At 38.7% G+C, this 15,519-nt stretch overlaps 1 protein-coding gene across 3 annotated transcripts; it reads left to right on the top strand.

Annotated features, from left to right (window-relative positions):
- Nucleotides 1-5,463: 5,463 nt before the first annotated feature.
- On the top strand, nucleotides 5,464-15,266 carry LOC116211729. Of its 3 annotated transcripts, XM_031546227.1 has the most exons (13): nucleotides 5,513-5,654; nucleotides 5,976-6,056; nucleotides 6,223-7,647; nucleotides 8,502-8,509; nucleotides 9,779-9,960; nucleotides 10,912-10,972; nucleotides 11,066-11,164; nucleotides 11,855-11,949; nucleotides 12,485-12,598; nucleotides 13,093-13,160; nucleotides 13,629-13,739; nucleotides 14,372-14,597; nucleotides 14,893-15,266. In XM_031546227.1, the coding sequence occupies exons 3-13, from the start codon at nucleotides 6,296-6,298 to the stop codon at nucleotides 15,001-15,003; spliced, it is 2,427 nt and encodes an 808-aa protein (XP_031402087.1). In that variant the 5' UTR covers nucleotides 5,513-5,654; nucleotides 5,976-6,056; nucleotides 6,223-6,295; the 3' UTR covers nucleotides 15,004-15,266. The 3 variants fall into 3 exon arrangements, with proteins under 3 accessions (XP_031402086.1, XP_031402088.1, XP_031402087.1); XM_031546226.1 differs by lacking the exon at nucleotides 5,976-6,056 and having other exon boundaries at nucleotides 5,464-5,654; XM_031546228.1 differs by lacking the exon at nucleotides 5,976-6,056 and having other exon boundaries at nucleotides 5,464-5,654; nucleotides 9,785-9,960.
- Nucleotides 15,267-15,519: the final 253 nt, after the last annotated feature.

Raw genomic sequence — 15,519 nt, forward strand, 5'->3', positions numbered from 1 at the left:
TGTTATATGTAGATATTTTGCTCTTATTAACATTGCAATGATTTAAGTATATGTAATGTATAACTTTTACATCAATCATGTCAAATGAAGAAATTTGTATATATTATAATTTATTGGGAAATTTACCCAAAATGGTCTATGGTTTACCCGTTTTGTCAAATCTATCCTATTTTTTTGTCAAATATATCACTTGATTTACTTTATGCATCAAATCTATCACGGCGTTATCTTTTCCGTCGACATCTAACGGCCGTGCTGACATAATGTCCACGTGGCAAGTGTGGTTCACTATCGCTCCACGTGTCACATCAACACAGCCGTTAGATGTTGACATAAAATATAACACATTGATAGATTTGATGCAAAAAGTAAACCATAGGATATATCTGACAAAAAAAACATATGATAAATTTGACAAAACGGGTAAACCATTGGTCATTTTGGATCAAAATCCCTAATTTATTTAATGTTGTCCTTATAGTTCATTGCAAAAAAATTTCAAATATTGATAATTGTTTAGCAGCAAATTATTTAATTGCATTACATATTTATTTGCTCATTAACGCTATGCACATTCACTACAAATATCAAGTGCAAATATATAAATTTGATTTTATAAATATTTTTGATTATGATATTTTATTAATTCCTTACTTTTTATTAATTAATTTTTTATTTTATTTTTGATATGACCATCAACCTTGTGTTATTTATTGCTCTTCTTATAACTTTTTCTTCTCTCATCTTCTCGCGGCGAGCTATGTGCCATACTTCCCTTTTCCTTCTCCTTCCTCTCCTCTTTACCTTCCATTGCTTATTCTTCTTTTTTTCTGTTTTCATTTTAATACAACTTTCTCTCGTTTTACTCGGAAGATTTTGATATAACTTAAGTTAATCTATCAGCCGCACATGGCGCGAGTGCAAGCTCTAATAGTATAAAAAAAGGAGAACACTAACAGTTTAGTCTTCAATTTTTTAATAGCCACCATTTGAGTACCTGAATTTTCAAAAACTGGAATTTGATCCCTCAATTTCAATTTTGTCTAATAGTTTGGTCCTATCGTTGAGTGGTCTCAACGGAAAGCTGACGTGGAAGCTGAGTTGGCTCAAACGGTGTCAAAGTCATGCCACGTCCTTACCAAAACGAAGTCGTTTCGCAACCTACACACCGAAAAACAAAACGGCGCCATGCCCTGCTTCCCAACCTCTCCCCCAACGCGAAACGTCGTTGTTTGTCAACCTTACGAAAAACGACGTCGGTTTCGTCCTTGCCTTAGTCTTCTTACAAGCGAAATCGGAATGTAATCCCAAATTTCCAAATCCTTTCGAAACCCTAATCCCCAATTCCTACAATCCAATCGAAAACCCTAAGCCCCAAATTCCCCAATCGAATTCCAAAATCATCCAATCGAACGTAAAATCCTAATCCCCAAATTTCCCAAAATCTTCCAATCAAACCATAAACCCTAAGCCCCAAATTTCCAGAATCCTCCAGTCGAACCGTAAACCCTAATCACCAAACTTCTGAAATCCTCCAACTGATTGCAATCCCAATTTGGAGCACCATAAGTTGCAATTCTCAATCAGAGTGGAGCCCTTGTAATCACCGTCAGTAGCGTGAGGATTTAGCCTTCTACCCCAAGAGCAGGAGAACGAGCAGTCTAAGCATGTCCAATGGCGAAGATGATGGGTTATGTGATCGCGGGCGAAGAAAGAGCAATTGGAGCAGTAATAGGGATGAAGACATCTACTGTCACTGTGGGCGAAGGGCTTTGAGGATGACTTCAAACACCAAATGCAATCCTGGTAAGGCATTTTATCGGTGCCCACAGTAGAGGAACAAAGGTCTAAGCTGCGGTTATTTTCAATGGGAAGATGAAATTGGCTTATCAAACTCCTCTTCTGATCAGAGGTTGATCAATGAGCTTAGGAGTAGGAATGCCACCAACGAGCTACAGTTGAAAAGGTTACGGCTTTTGTGTTTGATATTGGCTTTGTTGGTTATTGTTTTGGCATTGAAATTGTGGAAAGTAAGCTGGCTTATTTGGTGTGCGTTGGACTGTAAATGTGCAGTGGTGTGCTTTTAGGTTGTTGTAATGGAAGTGGCCTTTAGAAGTGGCCGTTGTAGTTGATCAATCTGTTGGGTTGATCATCGTGTTGGTAGTTGATCAATGTGTTGGAGTGCTGGTATTGATGGTCCGGCACGGGTAGATGGTGCTTAGGAGTTGGTTTTTTTTCTTTTTTTCTGGATGCTCTGCATGTATAAATTGAATGTACCTGATTTATGACAATATCTAATGAAGAGCCATTGTTTATATCATTTGTTGCATCTTCACCAATTTTATGGCATTTATATCTTACTTTGCAACTGAAATGCTGCACTATTGATAATTGAGCACAAAGCACTAATCTGTGCAAGCACTAACCACTGTGCACTAAGCACCAAGCAATGAGCACAGAGCACCAAGCACTGAGCACCGAGCATCGAGCACCGACCAACTGAGCACAGTCTAACAACAGTGCAGTAACACTAGTACATCTAGTCTTGCTTTTATTGATGTATCTTTTTTTGTCTGGAACTTGTTTTGTCTGCAAGTTTTGCTCAGATACATTGAGGACTTACAAAACATAGATTCTGATGTATCTTGCTTTTACATCAGTATATATGCTACTGATGTACAATTAACTACAACACAAGACAAACAAATAACTCAGTCTTGTTTAACTTCAGTTCAACGACCCAGAGAACTATGAAAAGAACAAACTGAGGCACTCCATCAGTAACACCAACTGAGACACTGAGCAGTAACTGAGACATCAAAAACTAACTTCAGTAATACCAACTGTGCAGTAACACCATATTTTGAACATTCTTGAGAATAATTGTTGCATATATTAACTTCCATTACAAAGTTAGAGTCCAAATGGTAAGACAAACATTTCAAGACCACAAAAAATGGTATTAACTAGTCCGAAAACGACAATCTGACCACAAGAAATTGCCATTTGGTCACCGATACAAATGTACCTGATTTGACATTTCATATACCATCAGCATCAACTATACCAAAAGCCCAACTTAATCATATCATCAACTATATGAAAAGATCAAAAGAAGACTAAATATCAGTTCCTATACACTTGCATATGTACTATCATTAAATATACCAAAAAATGCTTTTGCTTCCATTAATGATTCCTTAGTTGCTACTTCAGTTCTTCATGTTATTTCTTCTTTTGAACCTGTGTGGAGCATGATTCCTGAGTTGCCAAATTGTGGCTTGAGCTAGATGTGGACCTCTTAGTTTGCTTGTTTGCCGTACTTCTAGTCGTCCTTGGAAGAAATAATGGTGGAGGAGGAGACCCTACTGCATGACCACCAATCACTGACCTGGGGGCAAGAGCATGCATTGGCACTGACATAGGTATAGTTTTTGGCATTGGGGCAGAAGCATGAAGCGGCATTGAGGCATGAAATGGACGTGAGGGAGTTGCTGGCGTTAGAGGCCTGCGTGGGGGTGGCCTCAAAGCTTTCTGGTTGTTTCTCTGTAGGTTTGGTCCAAGTGTCGGGATGAAAACTGGTATGCTCTCACCTGGTTGGCCTGGCTGTATCTCAACAACTGCGTATGCAATGACATAGAAAGCCTGGTTAAGATCTTGAGTCATTGCTGCTAATAGAGTGCATCCACAATATCCATTCAAGAAACAACTATCAAGACCTATGATAAGTCTACAACCCCTTAATGCCCCTCTTTTGGTTGCTTCAAAACAGATGTAATTTTTCTCGAATCTAGGAGGCAAACTTTGATCCATCCTTTAAACACTTAACCATGCAGTTGACCCAGGATTGCTCCTTCTAATCTCTTGACAGTAATCCCAAAGTGCAGCAAATTGTTTCTTCTCAAATCATTCAACAATACCTCTGGTTATTTCCAAAGATCTATATAACTTAATCTCCACTAATTGAACTTGATAATTATAAGTCATGAATTTCGCTGCATCTTTGGTTGTAATAGTAGGATAACTTCTCATGGCATCCACTGGCTTTTTTCCTACTCATTTTCTGTTGGCTAGAGGATTCTTTAAGACCCTGCTGCAAGTGTGAGTGGGATATAAGGTCTTTATCTGATAACCCCTTGCATGCTCAGCCCATGAACATAATATTTTCCATTCACATTATTCCACAATACAAGCAGCACTGCATCTAATCTTGTCATTCTTCTTAAACTTCACAACTCTCCCAAGATATATGTTATAGTCTTTCACGGCCTCTTTAAACAATTTAAGGGTGGGAAACCCCATTTTTAACTCCAAATGGACGTCACCAAATGGTGCCTGGGCAAAATCAGCAAGCATGATCCCATTGTCTTTGTCATTACTCCCTCTTAGTCCTTGATACTCCTCAGGTAATATGTCTTGCATAATCAAACTCAGTTATTGGAATATCATCATATTCAACCTTTGGAACAGTTTCTAACGCATCATTCTCTGAGGAAATATTTATACCAACATTAGCTCTCCAGTTTAACTTTCTATGTCTTGAAGACTCGGCTACATCACTTGCAACTTTATCTACAAATTGAAATGCTTCTGCGAAAAATTCCTCATCATCATCCTCATTCTCCTCATACTCCTTTGATTCAGGTCCGTATGTTTCATCCTCACTCCTTTCAGAACCAGTCTCATATCTTCCATCCGACCAATCATTTTCCTCTGACATTGTCTGACATTTAAAAAAAGAAACAAATAAGGGATATAATAAACAAAGACAAAATAATAGCATGTTGCCCAACACCGTAAAGACAAGTATGGTCTACAACTAAAAAAAAATTACTTTTTTTTGTTCTTGTCCACCTACTAGCCAACATATAAATGCCAAAACGACAAATAAACCGAACAAAAACGAATATCAGTGGTCCACAACCACTGGTCAACACGAGGAAGTCTCTCTGCGATCTTCTATGGCTGGAAAACAACAAACTTCATACCATTGTAACCTTCACTCACCTCCATGAATGCGAAATCGTGCTCGATTTAACACTCTCTCTATTTGATTCCCGAGTTAGCTAGGAAAATTACGTTTTCACTTCACTCTTCCACGTCAGATTTCCGTTAAGACCACTTGACAATAGGACCAAACTGTTAGACGGAATTGAAATTGAGGGATCAAATTCCCGTTTTTGAAAATTCAAGTACTCAAGTGGTGGCTATTGAAAAATTGGAGGACTAAACTGTTAGTGAACTCTAGAAAAAGAGAAACGGATATATGTGAAGTGAGCCGAGCAGAATCGGTTTATGAAAGCCCATTGATGCTGAACAGGGCCCAGGCCCAGCCCTCATTTGCAAGCGTCGTCTCTCGCCGCCCTCGCTTATTCTCAACGGAACAGAGCTATTCCGTTCTTTTGTAGATGTAATAATAAATAAATGCTGTCTCTCTCTCTGCCTCTTTCTCGCCTGAACCTGAAGAAGTTCTATCTTTCTGCTGCTTCGCTTCTTCTGCTGCTATTGTTAGACTGGCTGCCCATCCCGGACCTTGAATGCTCCAATTTTTCTTCCTCCCTGCCCTTTCATCCCCAACTGTCCTCGATCTCTGCTCCCCCACGCAGCAGCTACCTCCGCGTCTGCAGCCGTCCCGGCCAAGCTCACAGCAACAGGTGCCCATTCTCATCTTAGGGTTCTTTCATTCCCACATCTTTTCTTTTAATTTGCCTAACTGGTGATCGACGTCCACTTGCACGCTCCTGTTGATAATTGCGGTTCTCTCTGTGCACGTAACTAGGAAGACCGAACTGCCATTAGGGCAAAGCACGAACTCGACCGAACCTCCGACGAGTTCTTTGGAGCTCTCCAATCGAATATCTAGTGCTCCCCATTGCTTCACTTTGTCTCCTTCATCTGAATTTTTCTTAAGGATCCGGGAACGAACCTGGGTCAGTTTTATATTTATTTATTTCTGTTCTCTTCATCTTATGTAGATGATGGTAGATGATATATAATAAAGCAGTATTAACGGGTGCTGAATTTTACCGTATGGGTACTGTACGGACCCGAATAAGGTACCCTTCCCTTTGTTGGTTCGATTAAGCTCAGCGCACTTCTCATTATGGGCTTTCTAGATGCATCAAAACGTACTGTTTCAGCCAGCTCCCAACAATAACACTAATCTACCTATACCTAGGAAATGGAGATGCTCATCAGACTGCCCTTTTTTGTGTTTTGCAGATTGGGGTGTGCATTAGATGATTAAAAGACAAGGAATCAGAATATTTTCTCACACGTATATTGGATAAGAATCATGAGTGGTGCTTCCAAAAAATCTCATGAAGAGAGTGGCCATTCTTCTTCCAAATATGGCCACGAGGATGTTCCCTCATACCCGAGGCTTATGTCAGCTGTATCAAATGACTATCATCCCTCTCACGACTTGGGTCAAGAAAATCGGATAGCAAAGCTTCCCCGCATAGAATCCCGCGATGCAGATAGGAGGTCTCCTATGCATTCAATTTATCGAATGCCATCATCGTCAATGGATGACTCACATTCAGACCATCTCGCGGGTTCTGAAAGCAGATTGGAATCGCGGGAGTTAAAGGATAACAGGGACCCCAGGGTTGAGAACCGAGAACTGAAGATGGATCAGAGGGAATTGTATTCTTCTGAAGCAAAAAGGGATATCCAGAGTGGAAAAATTGACAAAGATGGCAAGTTCGAGACTAGAGTGGATGAGAGTAAAAAGACAAAATATGATGCGGAGAGTCATACTGATCTTAAGGGTGATTTCAAGGCGGAAAAGGATGGTCACAGTGCTGGAAGTGGTTACTTGAATTGGAAGGACTCAAAGGAGTACCACCGAGGGAAAAGATACCCTGATTCTTCGGGAGTAAGTATTGATTCATGGCATATTTCACGCAATAGTTCACAAGGGCCCTTTGAGACTACGAAAGAAGATTCAACCATGGAAGAGAGGGGCTATGGTGAAGCACATGAGGCTATTGGGGAGAATAAAGTTGACCTGAAAGCTGAGGATAAGCTGAAAGATAAGGATAGGAAAAGGAAAGATTTGAAACATCGTGATTGGGGAGAGAAGGATAAGGAGAGAAGCGATCGTAGGAGTACTCTGCCAGTAGGTATCAGCAGCAGTGATGGCAAAGAGTTTGCTAGAGATGACAGAGAAGTGGAGAGGTGGGATAAGGAGAGGAAAGATCTCATAAAGGACAAGGAAAGGTTAAAAGAAAGAGAAAAAGATCATTCAAAGAGGGAAATGTGGACTGGTCCGGAGAAAGATGTATTACACCCTGAGAAGGAGTCGTTGGATGTGCCTGTCAAAATGACAGAGCAAGAAAATCCAGCTGCGGAGCCAAAGAAACATAAAGACTCTGATGGTTGGAAACATGCTGATAAGGAGCCCAAGGACAAGAAGAAAGAAAGAGACTCAAACATAGAAGGAGAAAAGATTGAGAAGCGCGGTAGAGGATATGACAAAGAATCAGAAGATGGATATGCAGATGGTGATGGGGCAGAAAGGGAAAGGGAAGTTTTCAATTATGATGGAGTCCAGCAGCGCAAGAGAATGCTTCGTCCAAGAGGCAGCCCTCAAACAGCAAGTCGAGACTCTCGTTTTAGGTCCCGTATGCAGGATAATGAAGGGTATGTCTGAGCGTTCTCTGTTATTGGTATGAATACGTTAATGTTTTTCAAGTGGTGAGTCTTAGAGAGGCATATACGCTGAATGAAAATTCTCCGTTGTCAGAAACAAAAGTGAGCTTTAAAAGAAAGGGAGCTGTTAACGAAGAATCTGTAAATGCTGAAGAGAAAGATTCAGTTAACCCAAGATGGAGTGTTTTCCGTACTAATCTTTCCCTCAATCCCTTCTAACGCCCGGAGCTCTTACCTTTCAACCAATCCATGCTGAGATCAATTACTACAAAATCAATCACGTGACAATGTCAGGTTAACCTGCATGTGGCTCAAAAGGATACAATACAGGCTTTGGTTGTATGGAAAATCTTCCCCTATTTCCTATGATAGTCTTGAGTAAAGGTTAAATTCTGGACCTTGTGTGCTGATAGCCAGGGAAATCTGCAACATTGATTTAGTGGCAATATTGCTTCTTGTGAAAATTGGAGGAAGTTGCATCCAACATTAGGAAATAAACCAATGCTTCAAACTAACTATTGTACTTACTTTTGAGGAGTAATGCCACGCCAATTGTTGCCCAAGGAGGCATCTGGCTTCCGTAACCAGCCTCACTGAAAGCATGGTCAAAACTGGTTGCTTGTTTGGTTCTTAAAACCATCATCTTCTGCCTGTAGATGTAGTATTAACCTGACCCATAGTGATTGTGCCACTATGCCTATCATTGTATATACTGTGCTTGTCATTATTTCTCCAACGTTTGTTGGAAAGTAACTATGTAAATTTAGTTTATGTATTCTTCCCTAGACTCCGTCACATTGATTATAGAAAGGCTAAAATGTGTTTCTTTTGTTTTCTTTTGGCAGGTCTCAAGGTAAGATGTTGCTATGCATTATATTGCCCTGAAAGATTGTTGGGGGAGCTTCTAATGGCAAGAACAGATTGAGTATCACTAAACTATTTAAGCTTCGTTGCTTCTACTGTAGTGGAGCGTGTTGTGATTTCAACTTGTCTTAAGAATGTCCATAGGCCTGGTAACCATATTGTGCTTGATGTAATATATAATTTTTTTTAACATTAAAAACAGCGGAAACACCACAAATAACTTGAGAGTTGTATTAAGTATTCGTGAAAAATCAGCATGAATTCACACGTGAATATTCTGCAGTGTTTACAATATGTAGATAACTGTCGTCCTTCTGCAAGGTGCGGTATTTGAAAGAACTAAACATAAATTCACATATGAATAGTCAGCCATGTTTATAATATATATTTATAACGGGTTCATTTTACAATATGCACTATTTGAAATCTTTAATAACCGGAAAGCAGGAAGATTTTGGGTGAAAGAGGAGAGGAGAAAGATACCAGGAGGATTAGAAGGGGGGTGAAGAGTAGAGAAAGAAGGGGAATGATTGCGTGGAGAGATTTGTGTTGAATAAGGCAGTGATTTTACAATCTCACACTGTATTTAACCACATTATTTACTTCCTTTTTATGTAGTTATTATTATTACTATCAAAGCTAATGAGCCGATTTGGTCAACTTCAACAAATAAGAATTGTTCGTGACACCAAATTCTCCCATTATATAATATTGGGAACGACACTAGCTCTGCACTTGGTTTTTGGAAGAATGTAGTGACTGGGTGTTGGTAGCCGATGGTATCATACCTCGTAGGCATAGATGAAAGGACTTTGGCGAGTTTTGGCATGATTTTAGTGACCTAAGGATATGCTTGCAATGTGGACAGTGTTAATGGGGGAAGATATTATATTCAATCTTCCCATATGAGCAAGCTACATTTTATTGCTCCAATTCATTAAGAAACCGTAATATATGTTTTCCTTTTATTATATGGAGTTATTATAGCAAATAAACTGTTGGTTATGAATGGGAGCTTTCTAGTTTAAGATTCTCGTCCTTTGACAAGTCTAACATTGTTCTCATTACTCAATATTGTTTCTCTGTATATCTTCTACAATAATTGCTTGGACTGGTCCAATATTAAGGATCTGATCTTTTGCTTTCAGAACTTGCGAAAATCATGAACTCAAGTTACATCTGAATTTTGTGAAGTTAGAAAAGCATGCGTTCGTGATAGCTTGAATTTACGTTGCGTTTTTATTTTGTGCTGCTGAAGTTTCAGGCAAAGCTGAAGTCTGTTCGGTTGTATATAAAGTTGGTGAATCCATGCAAGAACTGATTAAATTGTGGAAAGAATATGAGTTATCTCCATCTGATCAAAATGGGGAAAGCTCTCGTGGTGGTCCAACTCTCGAAATTCGAATACCAGCAGAGCATGTTACTGCTACAAATCGCCAAGTAAGATCACTGCCTCCTTGACTATGTCTACATACAAGCACATACTCAGAAATTCGAAATGATTATTAGAAGAATTTCATTGATAAGCCACCAACAGTTTGCAAGTGTTTACCAAACAAAGGAGAATTTTGAGAACATATACAATATATATATATATATATATATATTATACAAAACGAAGGAGAATTATGAGTACATATACAAAGCTATCCTTTCTTTATTTTTTTGTCGCATCTGCTGTCTTCTATCAATGAAAGCTGAAGTTCATCCAGTGGATGGTTTTCAAATGTCAATGCACTTCAAGACAAACTTTTATGTATCTCTTGTGGGTCACCTGTGCTATATCTTGTTGATGAGTGTCTGGTTTTCCTTTATGCTGTTTAAAGAGATTTTCTATTTAAATTGTGCATCAGGGGACTACTCTTTTCACATTTCTGATATGCTCTAAACACCATTTGCAAGAGTGACCACATATAAGCCATCAATTTAGCTAATTTGTAGGTTCTTAAAATAATCCATTCTATTCGATCTGTAAACACTCGGATATATTTTGTCATATTCTCACTCTTACGATAGTAATTTGATGAATGTGATTTTATTTAGGTTTGGTGGCTTCAGTAATGAGCATATGTTCCTTAAAGGGAAAAAATAGTTACCTGCAAAATTCTAGGATTAATTTCAATTAGAAGATACATGACGTTCCCCTAAAAAAAAAAGTAAAAAACATAACAAGAATATACATGTACTGCCACAAGCTTCAAAAAGGGGAAGAAAGAGTGAGTAAGAGAGAAGAAACTTAAAACATAAGCAACTATTTGGCAGTTATTAGTTTAGTCATTACATCCTGATTTCACAGAGCATGGTCTAAGAGCTAGTGCTTTGTTTGTTGAAATTCCGTATCACAATCATGCTGTTTTGTGTTTTGACTCCGTTTAATATCTTTGTGAGCAGGTTAGAGGGGGCCAGCTCTGGGGGACTGACATATATACTTACGATTCTGATCTTGTTGCTGGTATGTGCTATTGCAATGACTTTCTGCGCAGTATGTGGGTTCATGCAATTGAGTATTGCATCAGTAAAGGAGTAACATGGAATTTTTTTCTAGTTCTAATGCATACAGGTTTTTGCCGACCCACAGCTTCTCCACCGCCTTCTGCCATCCAAGAACTACGTGCAACTATTAGAGTTCTTCCCCCACTTGAAAGTAAGTGTTGGTGCAGTTCTTGTATTGCCTTGATAAATGCAATTATAAGCATGCATTTTGTTTACCATCTACTTGTTTAAGACCTAGATGGTATACCTGATGGTATGATTGGTTGAAGATATCTGTCCGCATAATGCAAATATAGGTGTTTGACTGAGAACTGGAAAAATAAGTGTCTATCGTGTTTTGATTGGAGTAAAAGATTCTGGAGTTTTTCATCTGTGCTCTGTAAAATCTTCTGATGGAACAAGAGTTTCCTTTGATCAATGTGGAGTCCTATAGACCTCAATTGATGTGTGCACTGAGCTTCAATAGCCTCCCAGCAAATTATTATCATGATCCAATCATTATTCTGTGCAATTTTGTCTCGATGAGAATAGATTTATATCTTCTACTATGAGGCCATGAAAGGTGGTGCTACTGGTACATTAAGCTCCAATAACTATACAGTGCATGTGTCTCCGAGTCCGAAGAGAGCAATAGAAGAGAGGTTGGGTTAGAAGAATGCCTTAGGGAGAGCATCTTTAGCTTGTTAGACCACCCTTTTCCAACCTTGGAAAGGTCTGTTCATAGTCAATTTTGTCAACCTTTGATCTAAAATCTGGTGATTCTTTGTCTTATTATTATTTTATCGTCATTCTTAATCTATGTGTGCTTTATTTACTAATTTGGGAAGGATAAATGTTGCAGGCTATATTTCTACTTTGAGAAACAATGTTCGTTCCCGTGCCTGGGGAGCTGCAATTGGTTGTAGTTATTGCGTTGAGCGCTGCTGCATCGTGAAGGTGATACTTATTTCTTAACCATGTTTATGCTTTTATCATTAGATAAATATATTCTTTGTCAAATTTTTATATCCTTCACGAATGATTGGACCCATTCATGAACACATAGAAGATGAAATCATCAGATACAAACAGCATCTACCTAAAGTAAGGTTAATTGAAAATGCAATATTGTCCATGTATTGTCATATGATCAGAAATGTTCATATATTATCATATGATCATTGCCACTTATTTATGAAGATGAGATTCCACTATTGAAGAGTCAATTGCAGTGAACTCATTGGAATCTTATGTTCCTGCTAACTCAAATTATGAATCACCAATGAAATGGAATAAAGATGGTATAAATTGATTAATGTTTAATTTGATAGAGCATATTGAAAATAGTAAAAAAGTAATATATATATATATATACACATTTATATATATATATATTTTTTTGGGTTGTGCTGCAAGAAAATTTATAATTACTATTCTTTCTCTATATAATAGTTGTCCTTTAACTTATGTTTCCTCTTGAAATTTATTTCAGAAAGGGGGTGGTACAATTGATCTTGAACCTTGTATTACACATACATCAACAGTGGAGCCTACACTTGCCCCAGTGGCAGTGGAGCGGACAATGACCACAAGAGCAGCAGCTTCGGTATTAATAGCGAGTCTTCATATTTCAATGTGCTTAAATTGTTGACTTAGTCAAACTTGTCGCATATGTTTACTTTGCACTCAATTTACTGATCCTTATAAGACTTGTTGAAGGTTTGGGATATCTTTGAGATGTTAGAGGATCAATAGTTCTGCAAATAATTTCTATATGTTGCTATATTCATTCCCGTCATTCTTGACTATTTGTCATCTCATTGATTTTGGTGTTTCACTTGTAAGTCTATTGTATATCCTCTATGGTTTCAACCCTCTTAAAAAAGCCAGTCAATTTCTTTATCCTTGGGAATCATAAAAATAGCGGTTGGTGCTTCTTGCATATGAAGTTCAGTAAGTGCCAGAAAAGAAGTTTGATGGACACCAGAAAGAAATATTGTTACAGTGATGAGATTTTGCCTTCTAGTGGCCACAAATATTTTCCAGGACTTGACAAACTTATTTTCTGCTGAAATGCTGATGCTGTTTTCCTTTTTTCAGAATGCATTACGGCAACAAAGATTTGTACGAGAAGTTACAATACAATACAACTTATGCAATGAGCCTTGGTATGTTTGTATAATCCTTTGCTCATCTAATCAAATTTATTTTAAATTTTTTTGTTATAGCTGAGTTTGTCATGTCCTTTCATTATGTGAAAGGTAAGCACTGCATGCACTTCACTCAATTTTGCTTTTTTTAAGATGGGGTTTGTATACAGTTTTCCCAAAAAATTGGGGGACAAGACCTCAAAAGCCACAAAATGTTGCTGCCATGCATGCAGAAGTTTGTCATTTTATGTAGCATCACCTAGAAATCGAATCTGACCATTCTCGTAGATGAATATTGTAGGGATCTCTTAGTTTGAGAGAGTTAAAACGTTTCTGATGCAATTTGAAAGATGTTTTATTGTAGCCTAAGTAAACATGTTCTGTTCTTTTCGTTAAGAAGTAAAAATTTTATTTCATTGATTTATATATCTACGCCTTGGGGCTAGGGCGATGTAGTCACTTTTTCACTGCTTCCAATTCCTACAGGATTAAGTACAGTTTAAGTATTGTTGCTGATAAGGGTCTGAAAAAGCCACTCTACACATCTGCACGGTTGAAAAAGGGAGAAGTGTTGTATCTGGAAACGCATTCCTGCAGGTATTGCTTACTGCTCATCTAATGCTTACCTTGCTTCCTTGATGGACTAACCGCCTGCGTCCTCAACACCGTGTCAGTGTATGGAATTGAAAGAACGTTTTTCCACCCAAAATTTTATGTTAAGTTCTGGGATCAAGGAATAGGATAATCAATTTGGATCTTGATGTGCTCCTCTATATTGATGGATGGCAGTGACTTGTCTCCCATTAGTGTCTTTATCTAACATATTCAAGAGAACAAATTGCAATCATCTTAGGAAAAAATTGCAATCATATTCAAGAGAACAAATTGCAATCATCTTAGGAAAAATGTGATGCTGGGTTAACTTACCCTTGCATTTCAAATATGCAGGACTAATTTGCTACCTGAAAGATAAATTTTCTGGTCCCTCTTAGCCATATAGACATGCGTTTTCCTCTTCTTTATAGGTGAAAATCGTTTGAATGTATTTCCATATGCAGGTAGCTAAAAGCTTCCCCCCCCCCACCTAAAAAATTGATTAAGGTAGCTGAAATTGCATAAGAAAGGATAGAATCATCAAAGAGCCTTTTAAACTTAATCTGAGTGAGTTGAATCAGGTTTCTGTTGTGCAATTTGTGACCATCTATTCTCCTGCATTGAGTTATCCAAAGGTACGAGTTGTCTTTCACTGGAGAGAAGATGGTCAAAGCCACCGTTCAGCTGCAGGAGGCAGACTCAGAGAAGTCCCAGAATAACCACGCATATTCGATGAATGGGGAAAGAAATGAAAGCGACAATATGGTGATTGATGTATTTCGGTGGTCTCGTTGTAAAAAGCCACTTCCCCAAAAAGTAATGCGCTCAATAGGAATTCCTCTGCCCCTTGAATACGTGGAGGTACATGCCTCCCCCCCCCCCCCCCCCCCCCCCCCCCCCCCCCCCTCTTCGATGTGGTCATTAACGTTTTCTTTTGTTTTTATAAATATGGTGCCACTAGAATATGTTATAAGCTTGGGAGTGATAAAAGTCCCTACTTTCACAGTAGTTAGTCTTGTTGCATGAGGATTAGCAGATCTGTAACTGGAGAATAGTGTTATGGTTATGCCTCAGTTATACATGAACTGCAAGTAGGCGGGTAGGTAAAAGCAGATTAGTCCTGCAATGCACTGATAAGTTTCTTCTCAATGAGCAGGTCCTGGAGGAGAATCTGGACTGGGAGGATGTGCAGTGGTCACAAACTGGTGTTTGGATAGCTGGAAAAGAATACTTGCTCGCTCGGGTGCACTTCCTGTCGCCGAACTAGTTCTCTAATGTGTATGCTTTGGATGCATGCAGTGATATCAATGCTTATTTTAATGAGTGTAGGATGTGTCTATATTGTGTGTGTTTTTCTTTTTCTTTTTCTTTTCTTTTTTTAAATTTTTGGCCCACTTTTGGCCCCATCCTGCTGGTCTTTAATGATATGATTTAATAGCTTCAGCGACCACGACTGGTTCTTGTAAGGTGAGAAATGGTTGGAGGCTGAACCTCAAGTAGGAATCGCGTTCTTAATTTGCTGCTCTGCCATATTCTTATATAAGTAGCAGCAAGGGCATCGTCATGGAACTATTAAGGTATATGGTTCATGTACGTGGGTAGGCAGCTAGGTATCAGAAAGCGTGCTTGAATCCCGCGCTGGCAGTTTCATTTTGCAGGGGCCTGGTTATTGAGGGAGGCATGCCTCATTGTGCTTAAGTGATCTTTTATCGACGCCCATCAGGTTGGAGTGGAAGTTGCGAGTCTCAGTGGGAGATGCCATCAACACTTCGCATTAGGTACA

This window comes from Punica granatum, chromosome 6 (genome assembly GCF_007655135.1).
Source record: "Punica granatum isolate Tunisia-2019 chromosome 6, ASM765513v2, whole genome shotgun sequence".
NCBI lineage: Eukaryota > Viridiplantae > Streptophyta > Magnoliopsida > Myrtales > Lythraceae > Punica > Punica granatum.

Bases quoted from the DNA above. Each gene is read 5' to 3' on its own strand.
- LOC116211729 (XM_031546226.1), top strand. From the start codon at position 6,296: ATGAGTGGTGCTTCCAAAAAATCTCATGAAGAGAGTGGCCATTCTTCT. The intron at 11,165-11,854 runs GTAAGTGTTGGT...TAAATGTTGCAG, and splicing joins AGTTCTTCCCCCACTTGAAA to GCTATATTTCTACTTTGAGA. The intron at 14,598-14,892 runs GTACATGCCTCC...CTCAATGAGCAG, and splicing joins TGCCCCTTGAATACGTGGAG to GTCCTGGAGGAGAATCTGGA.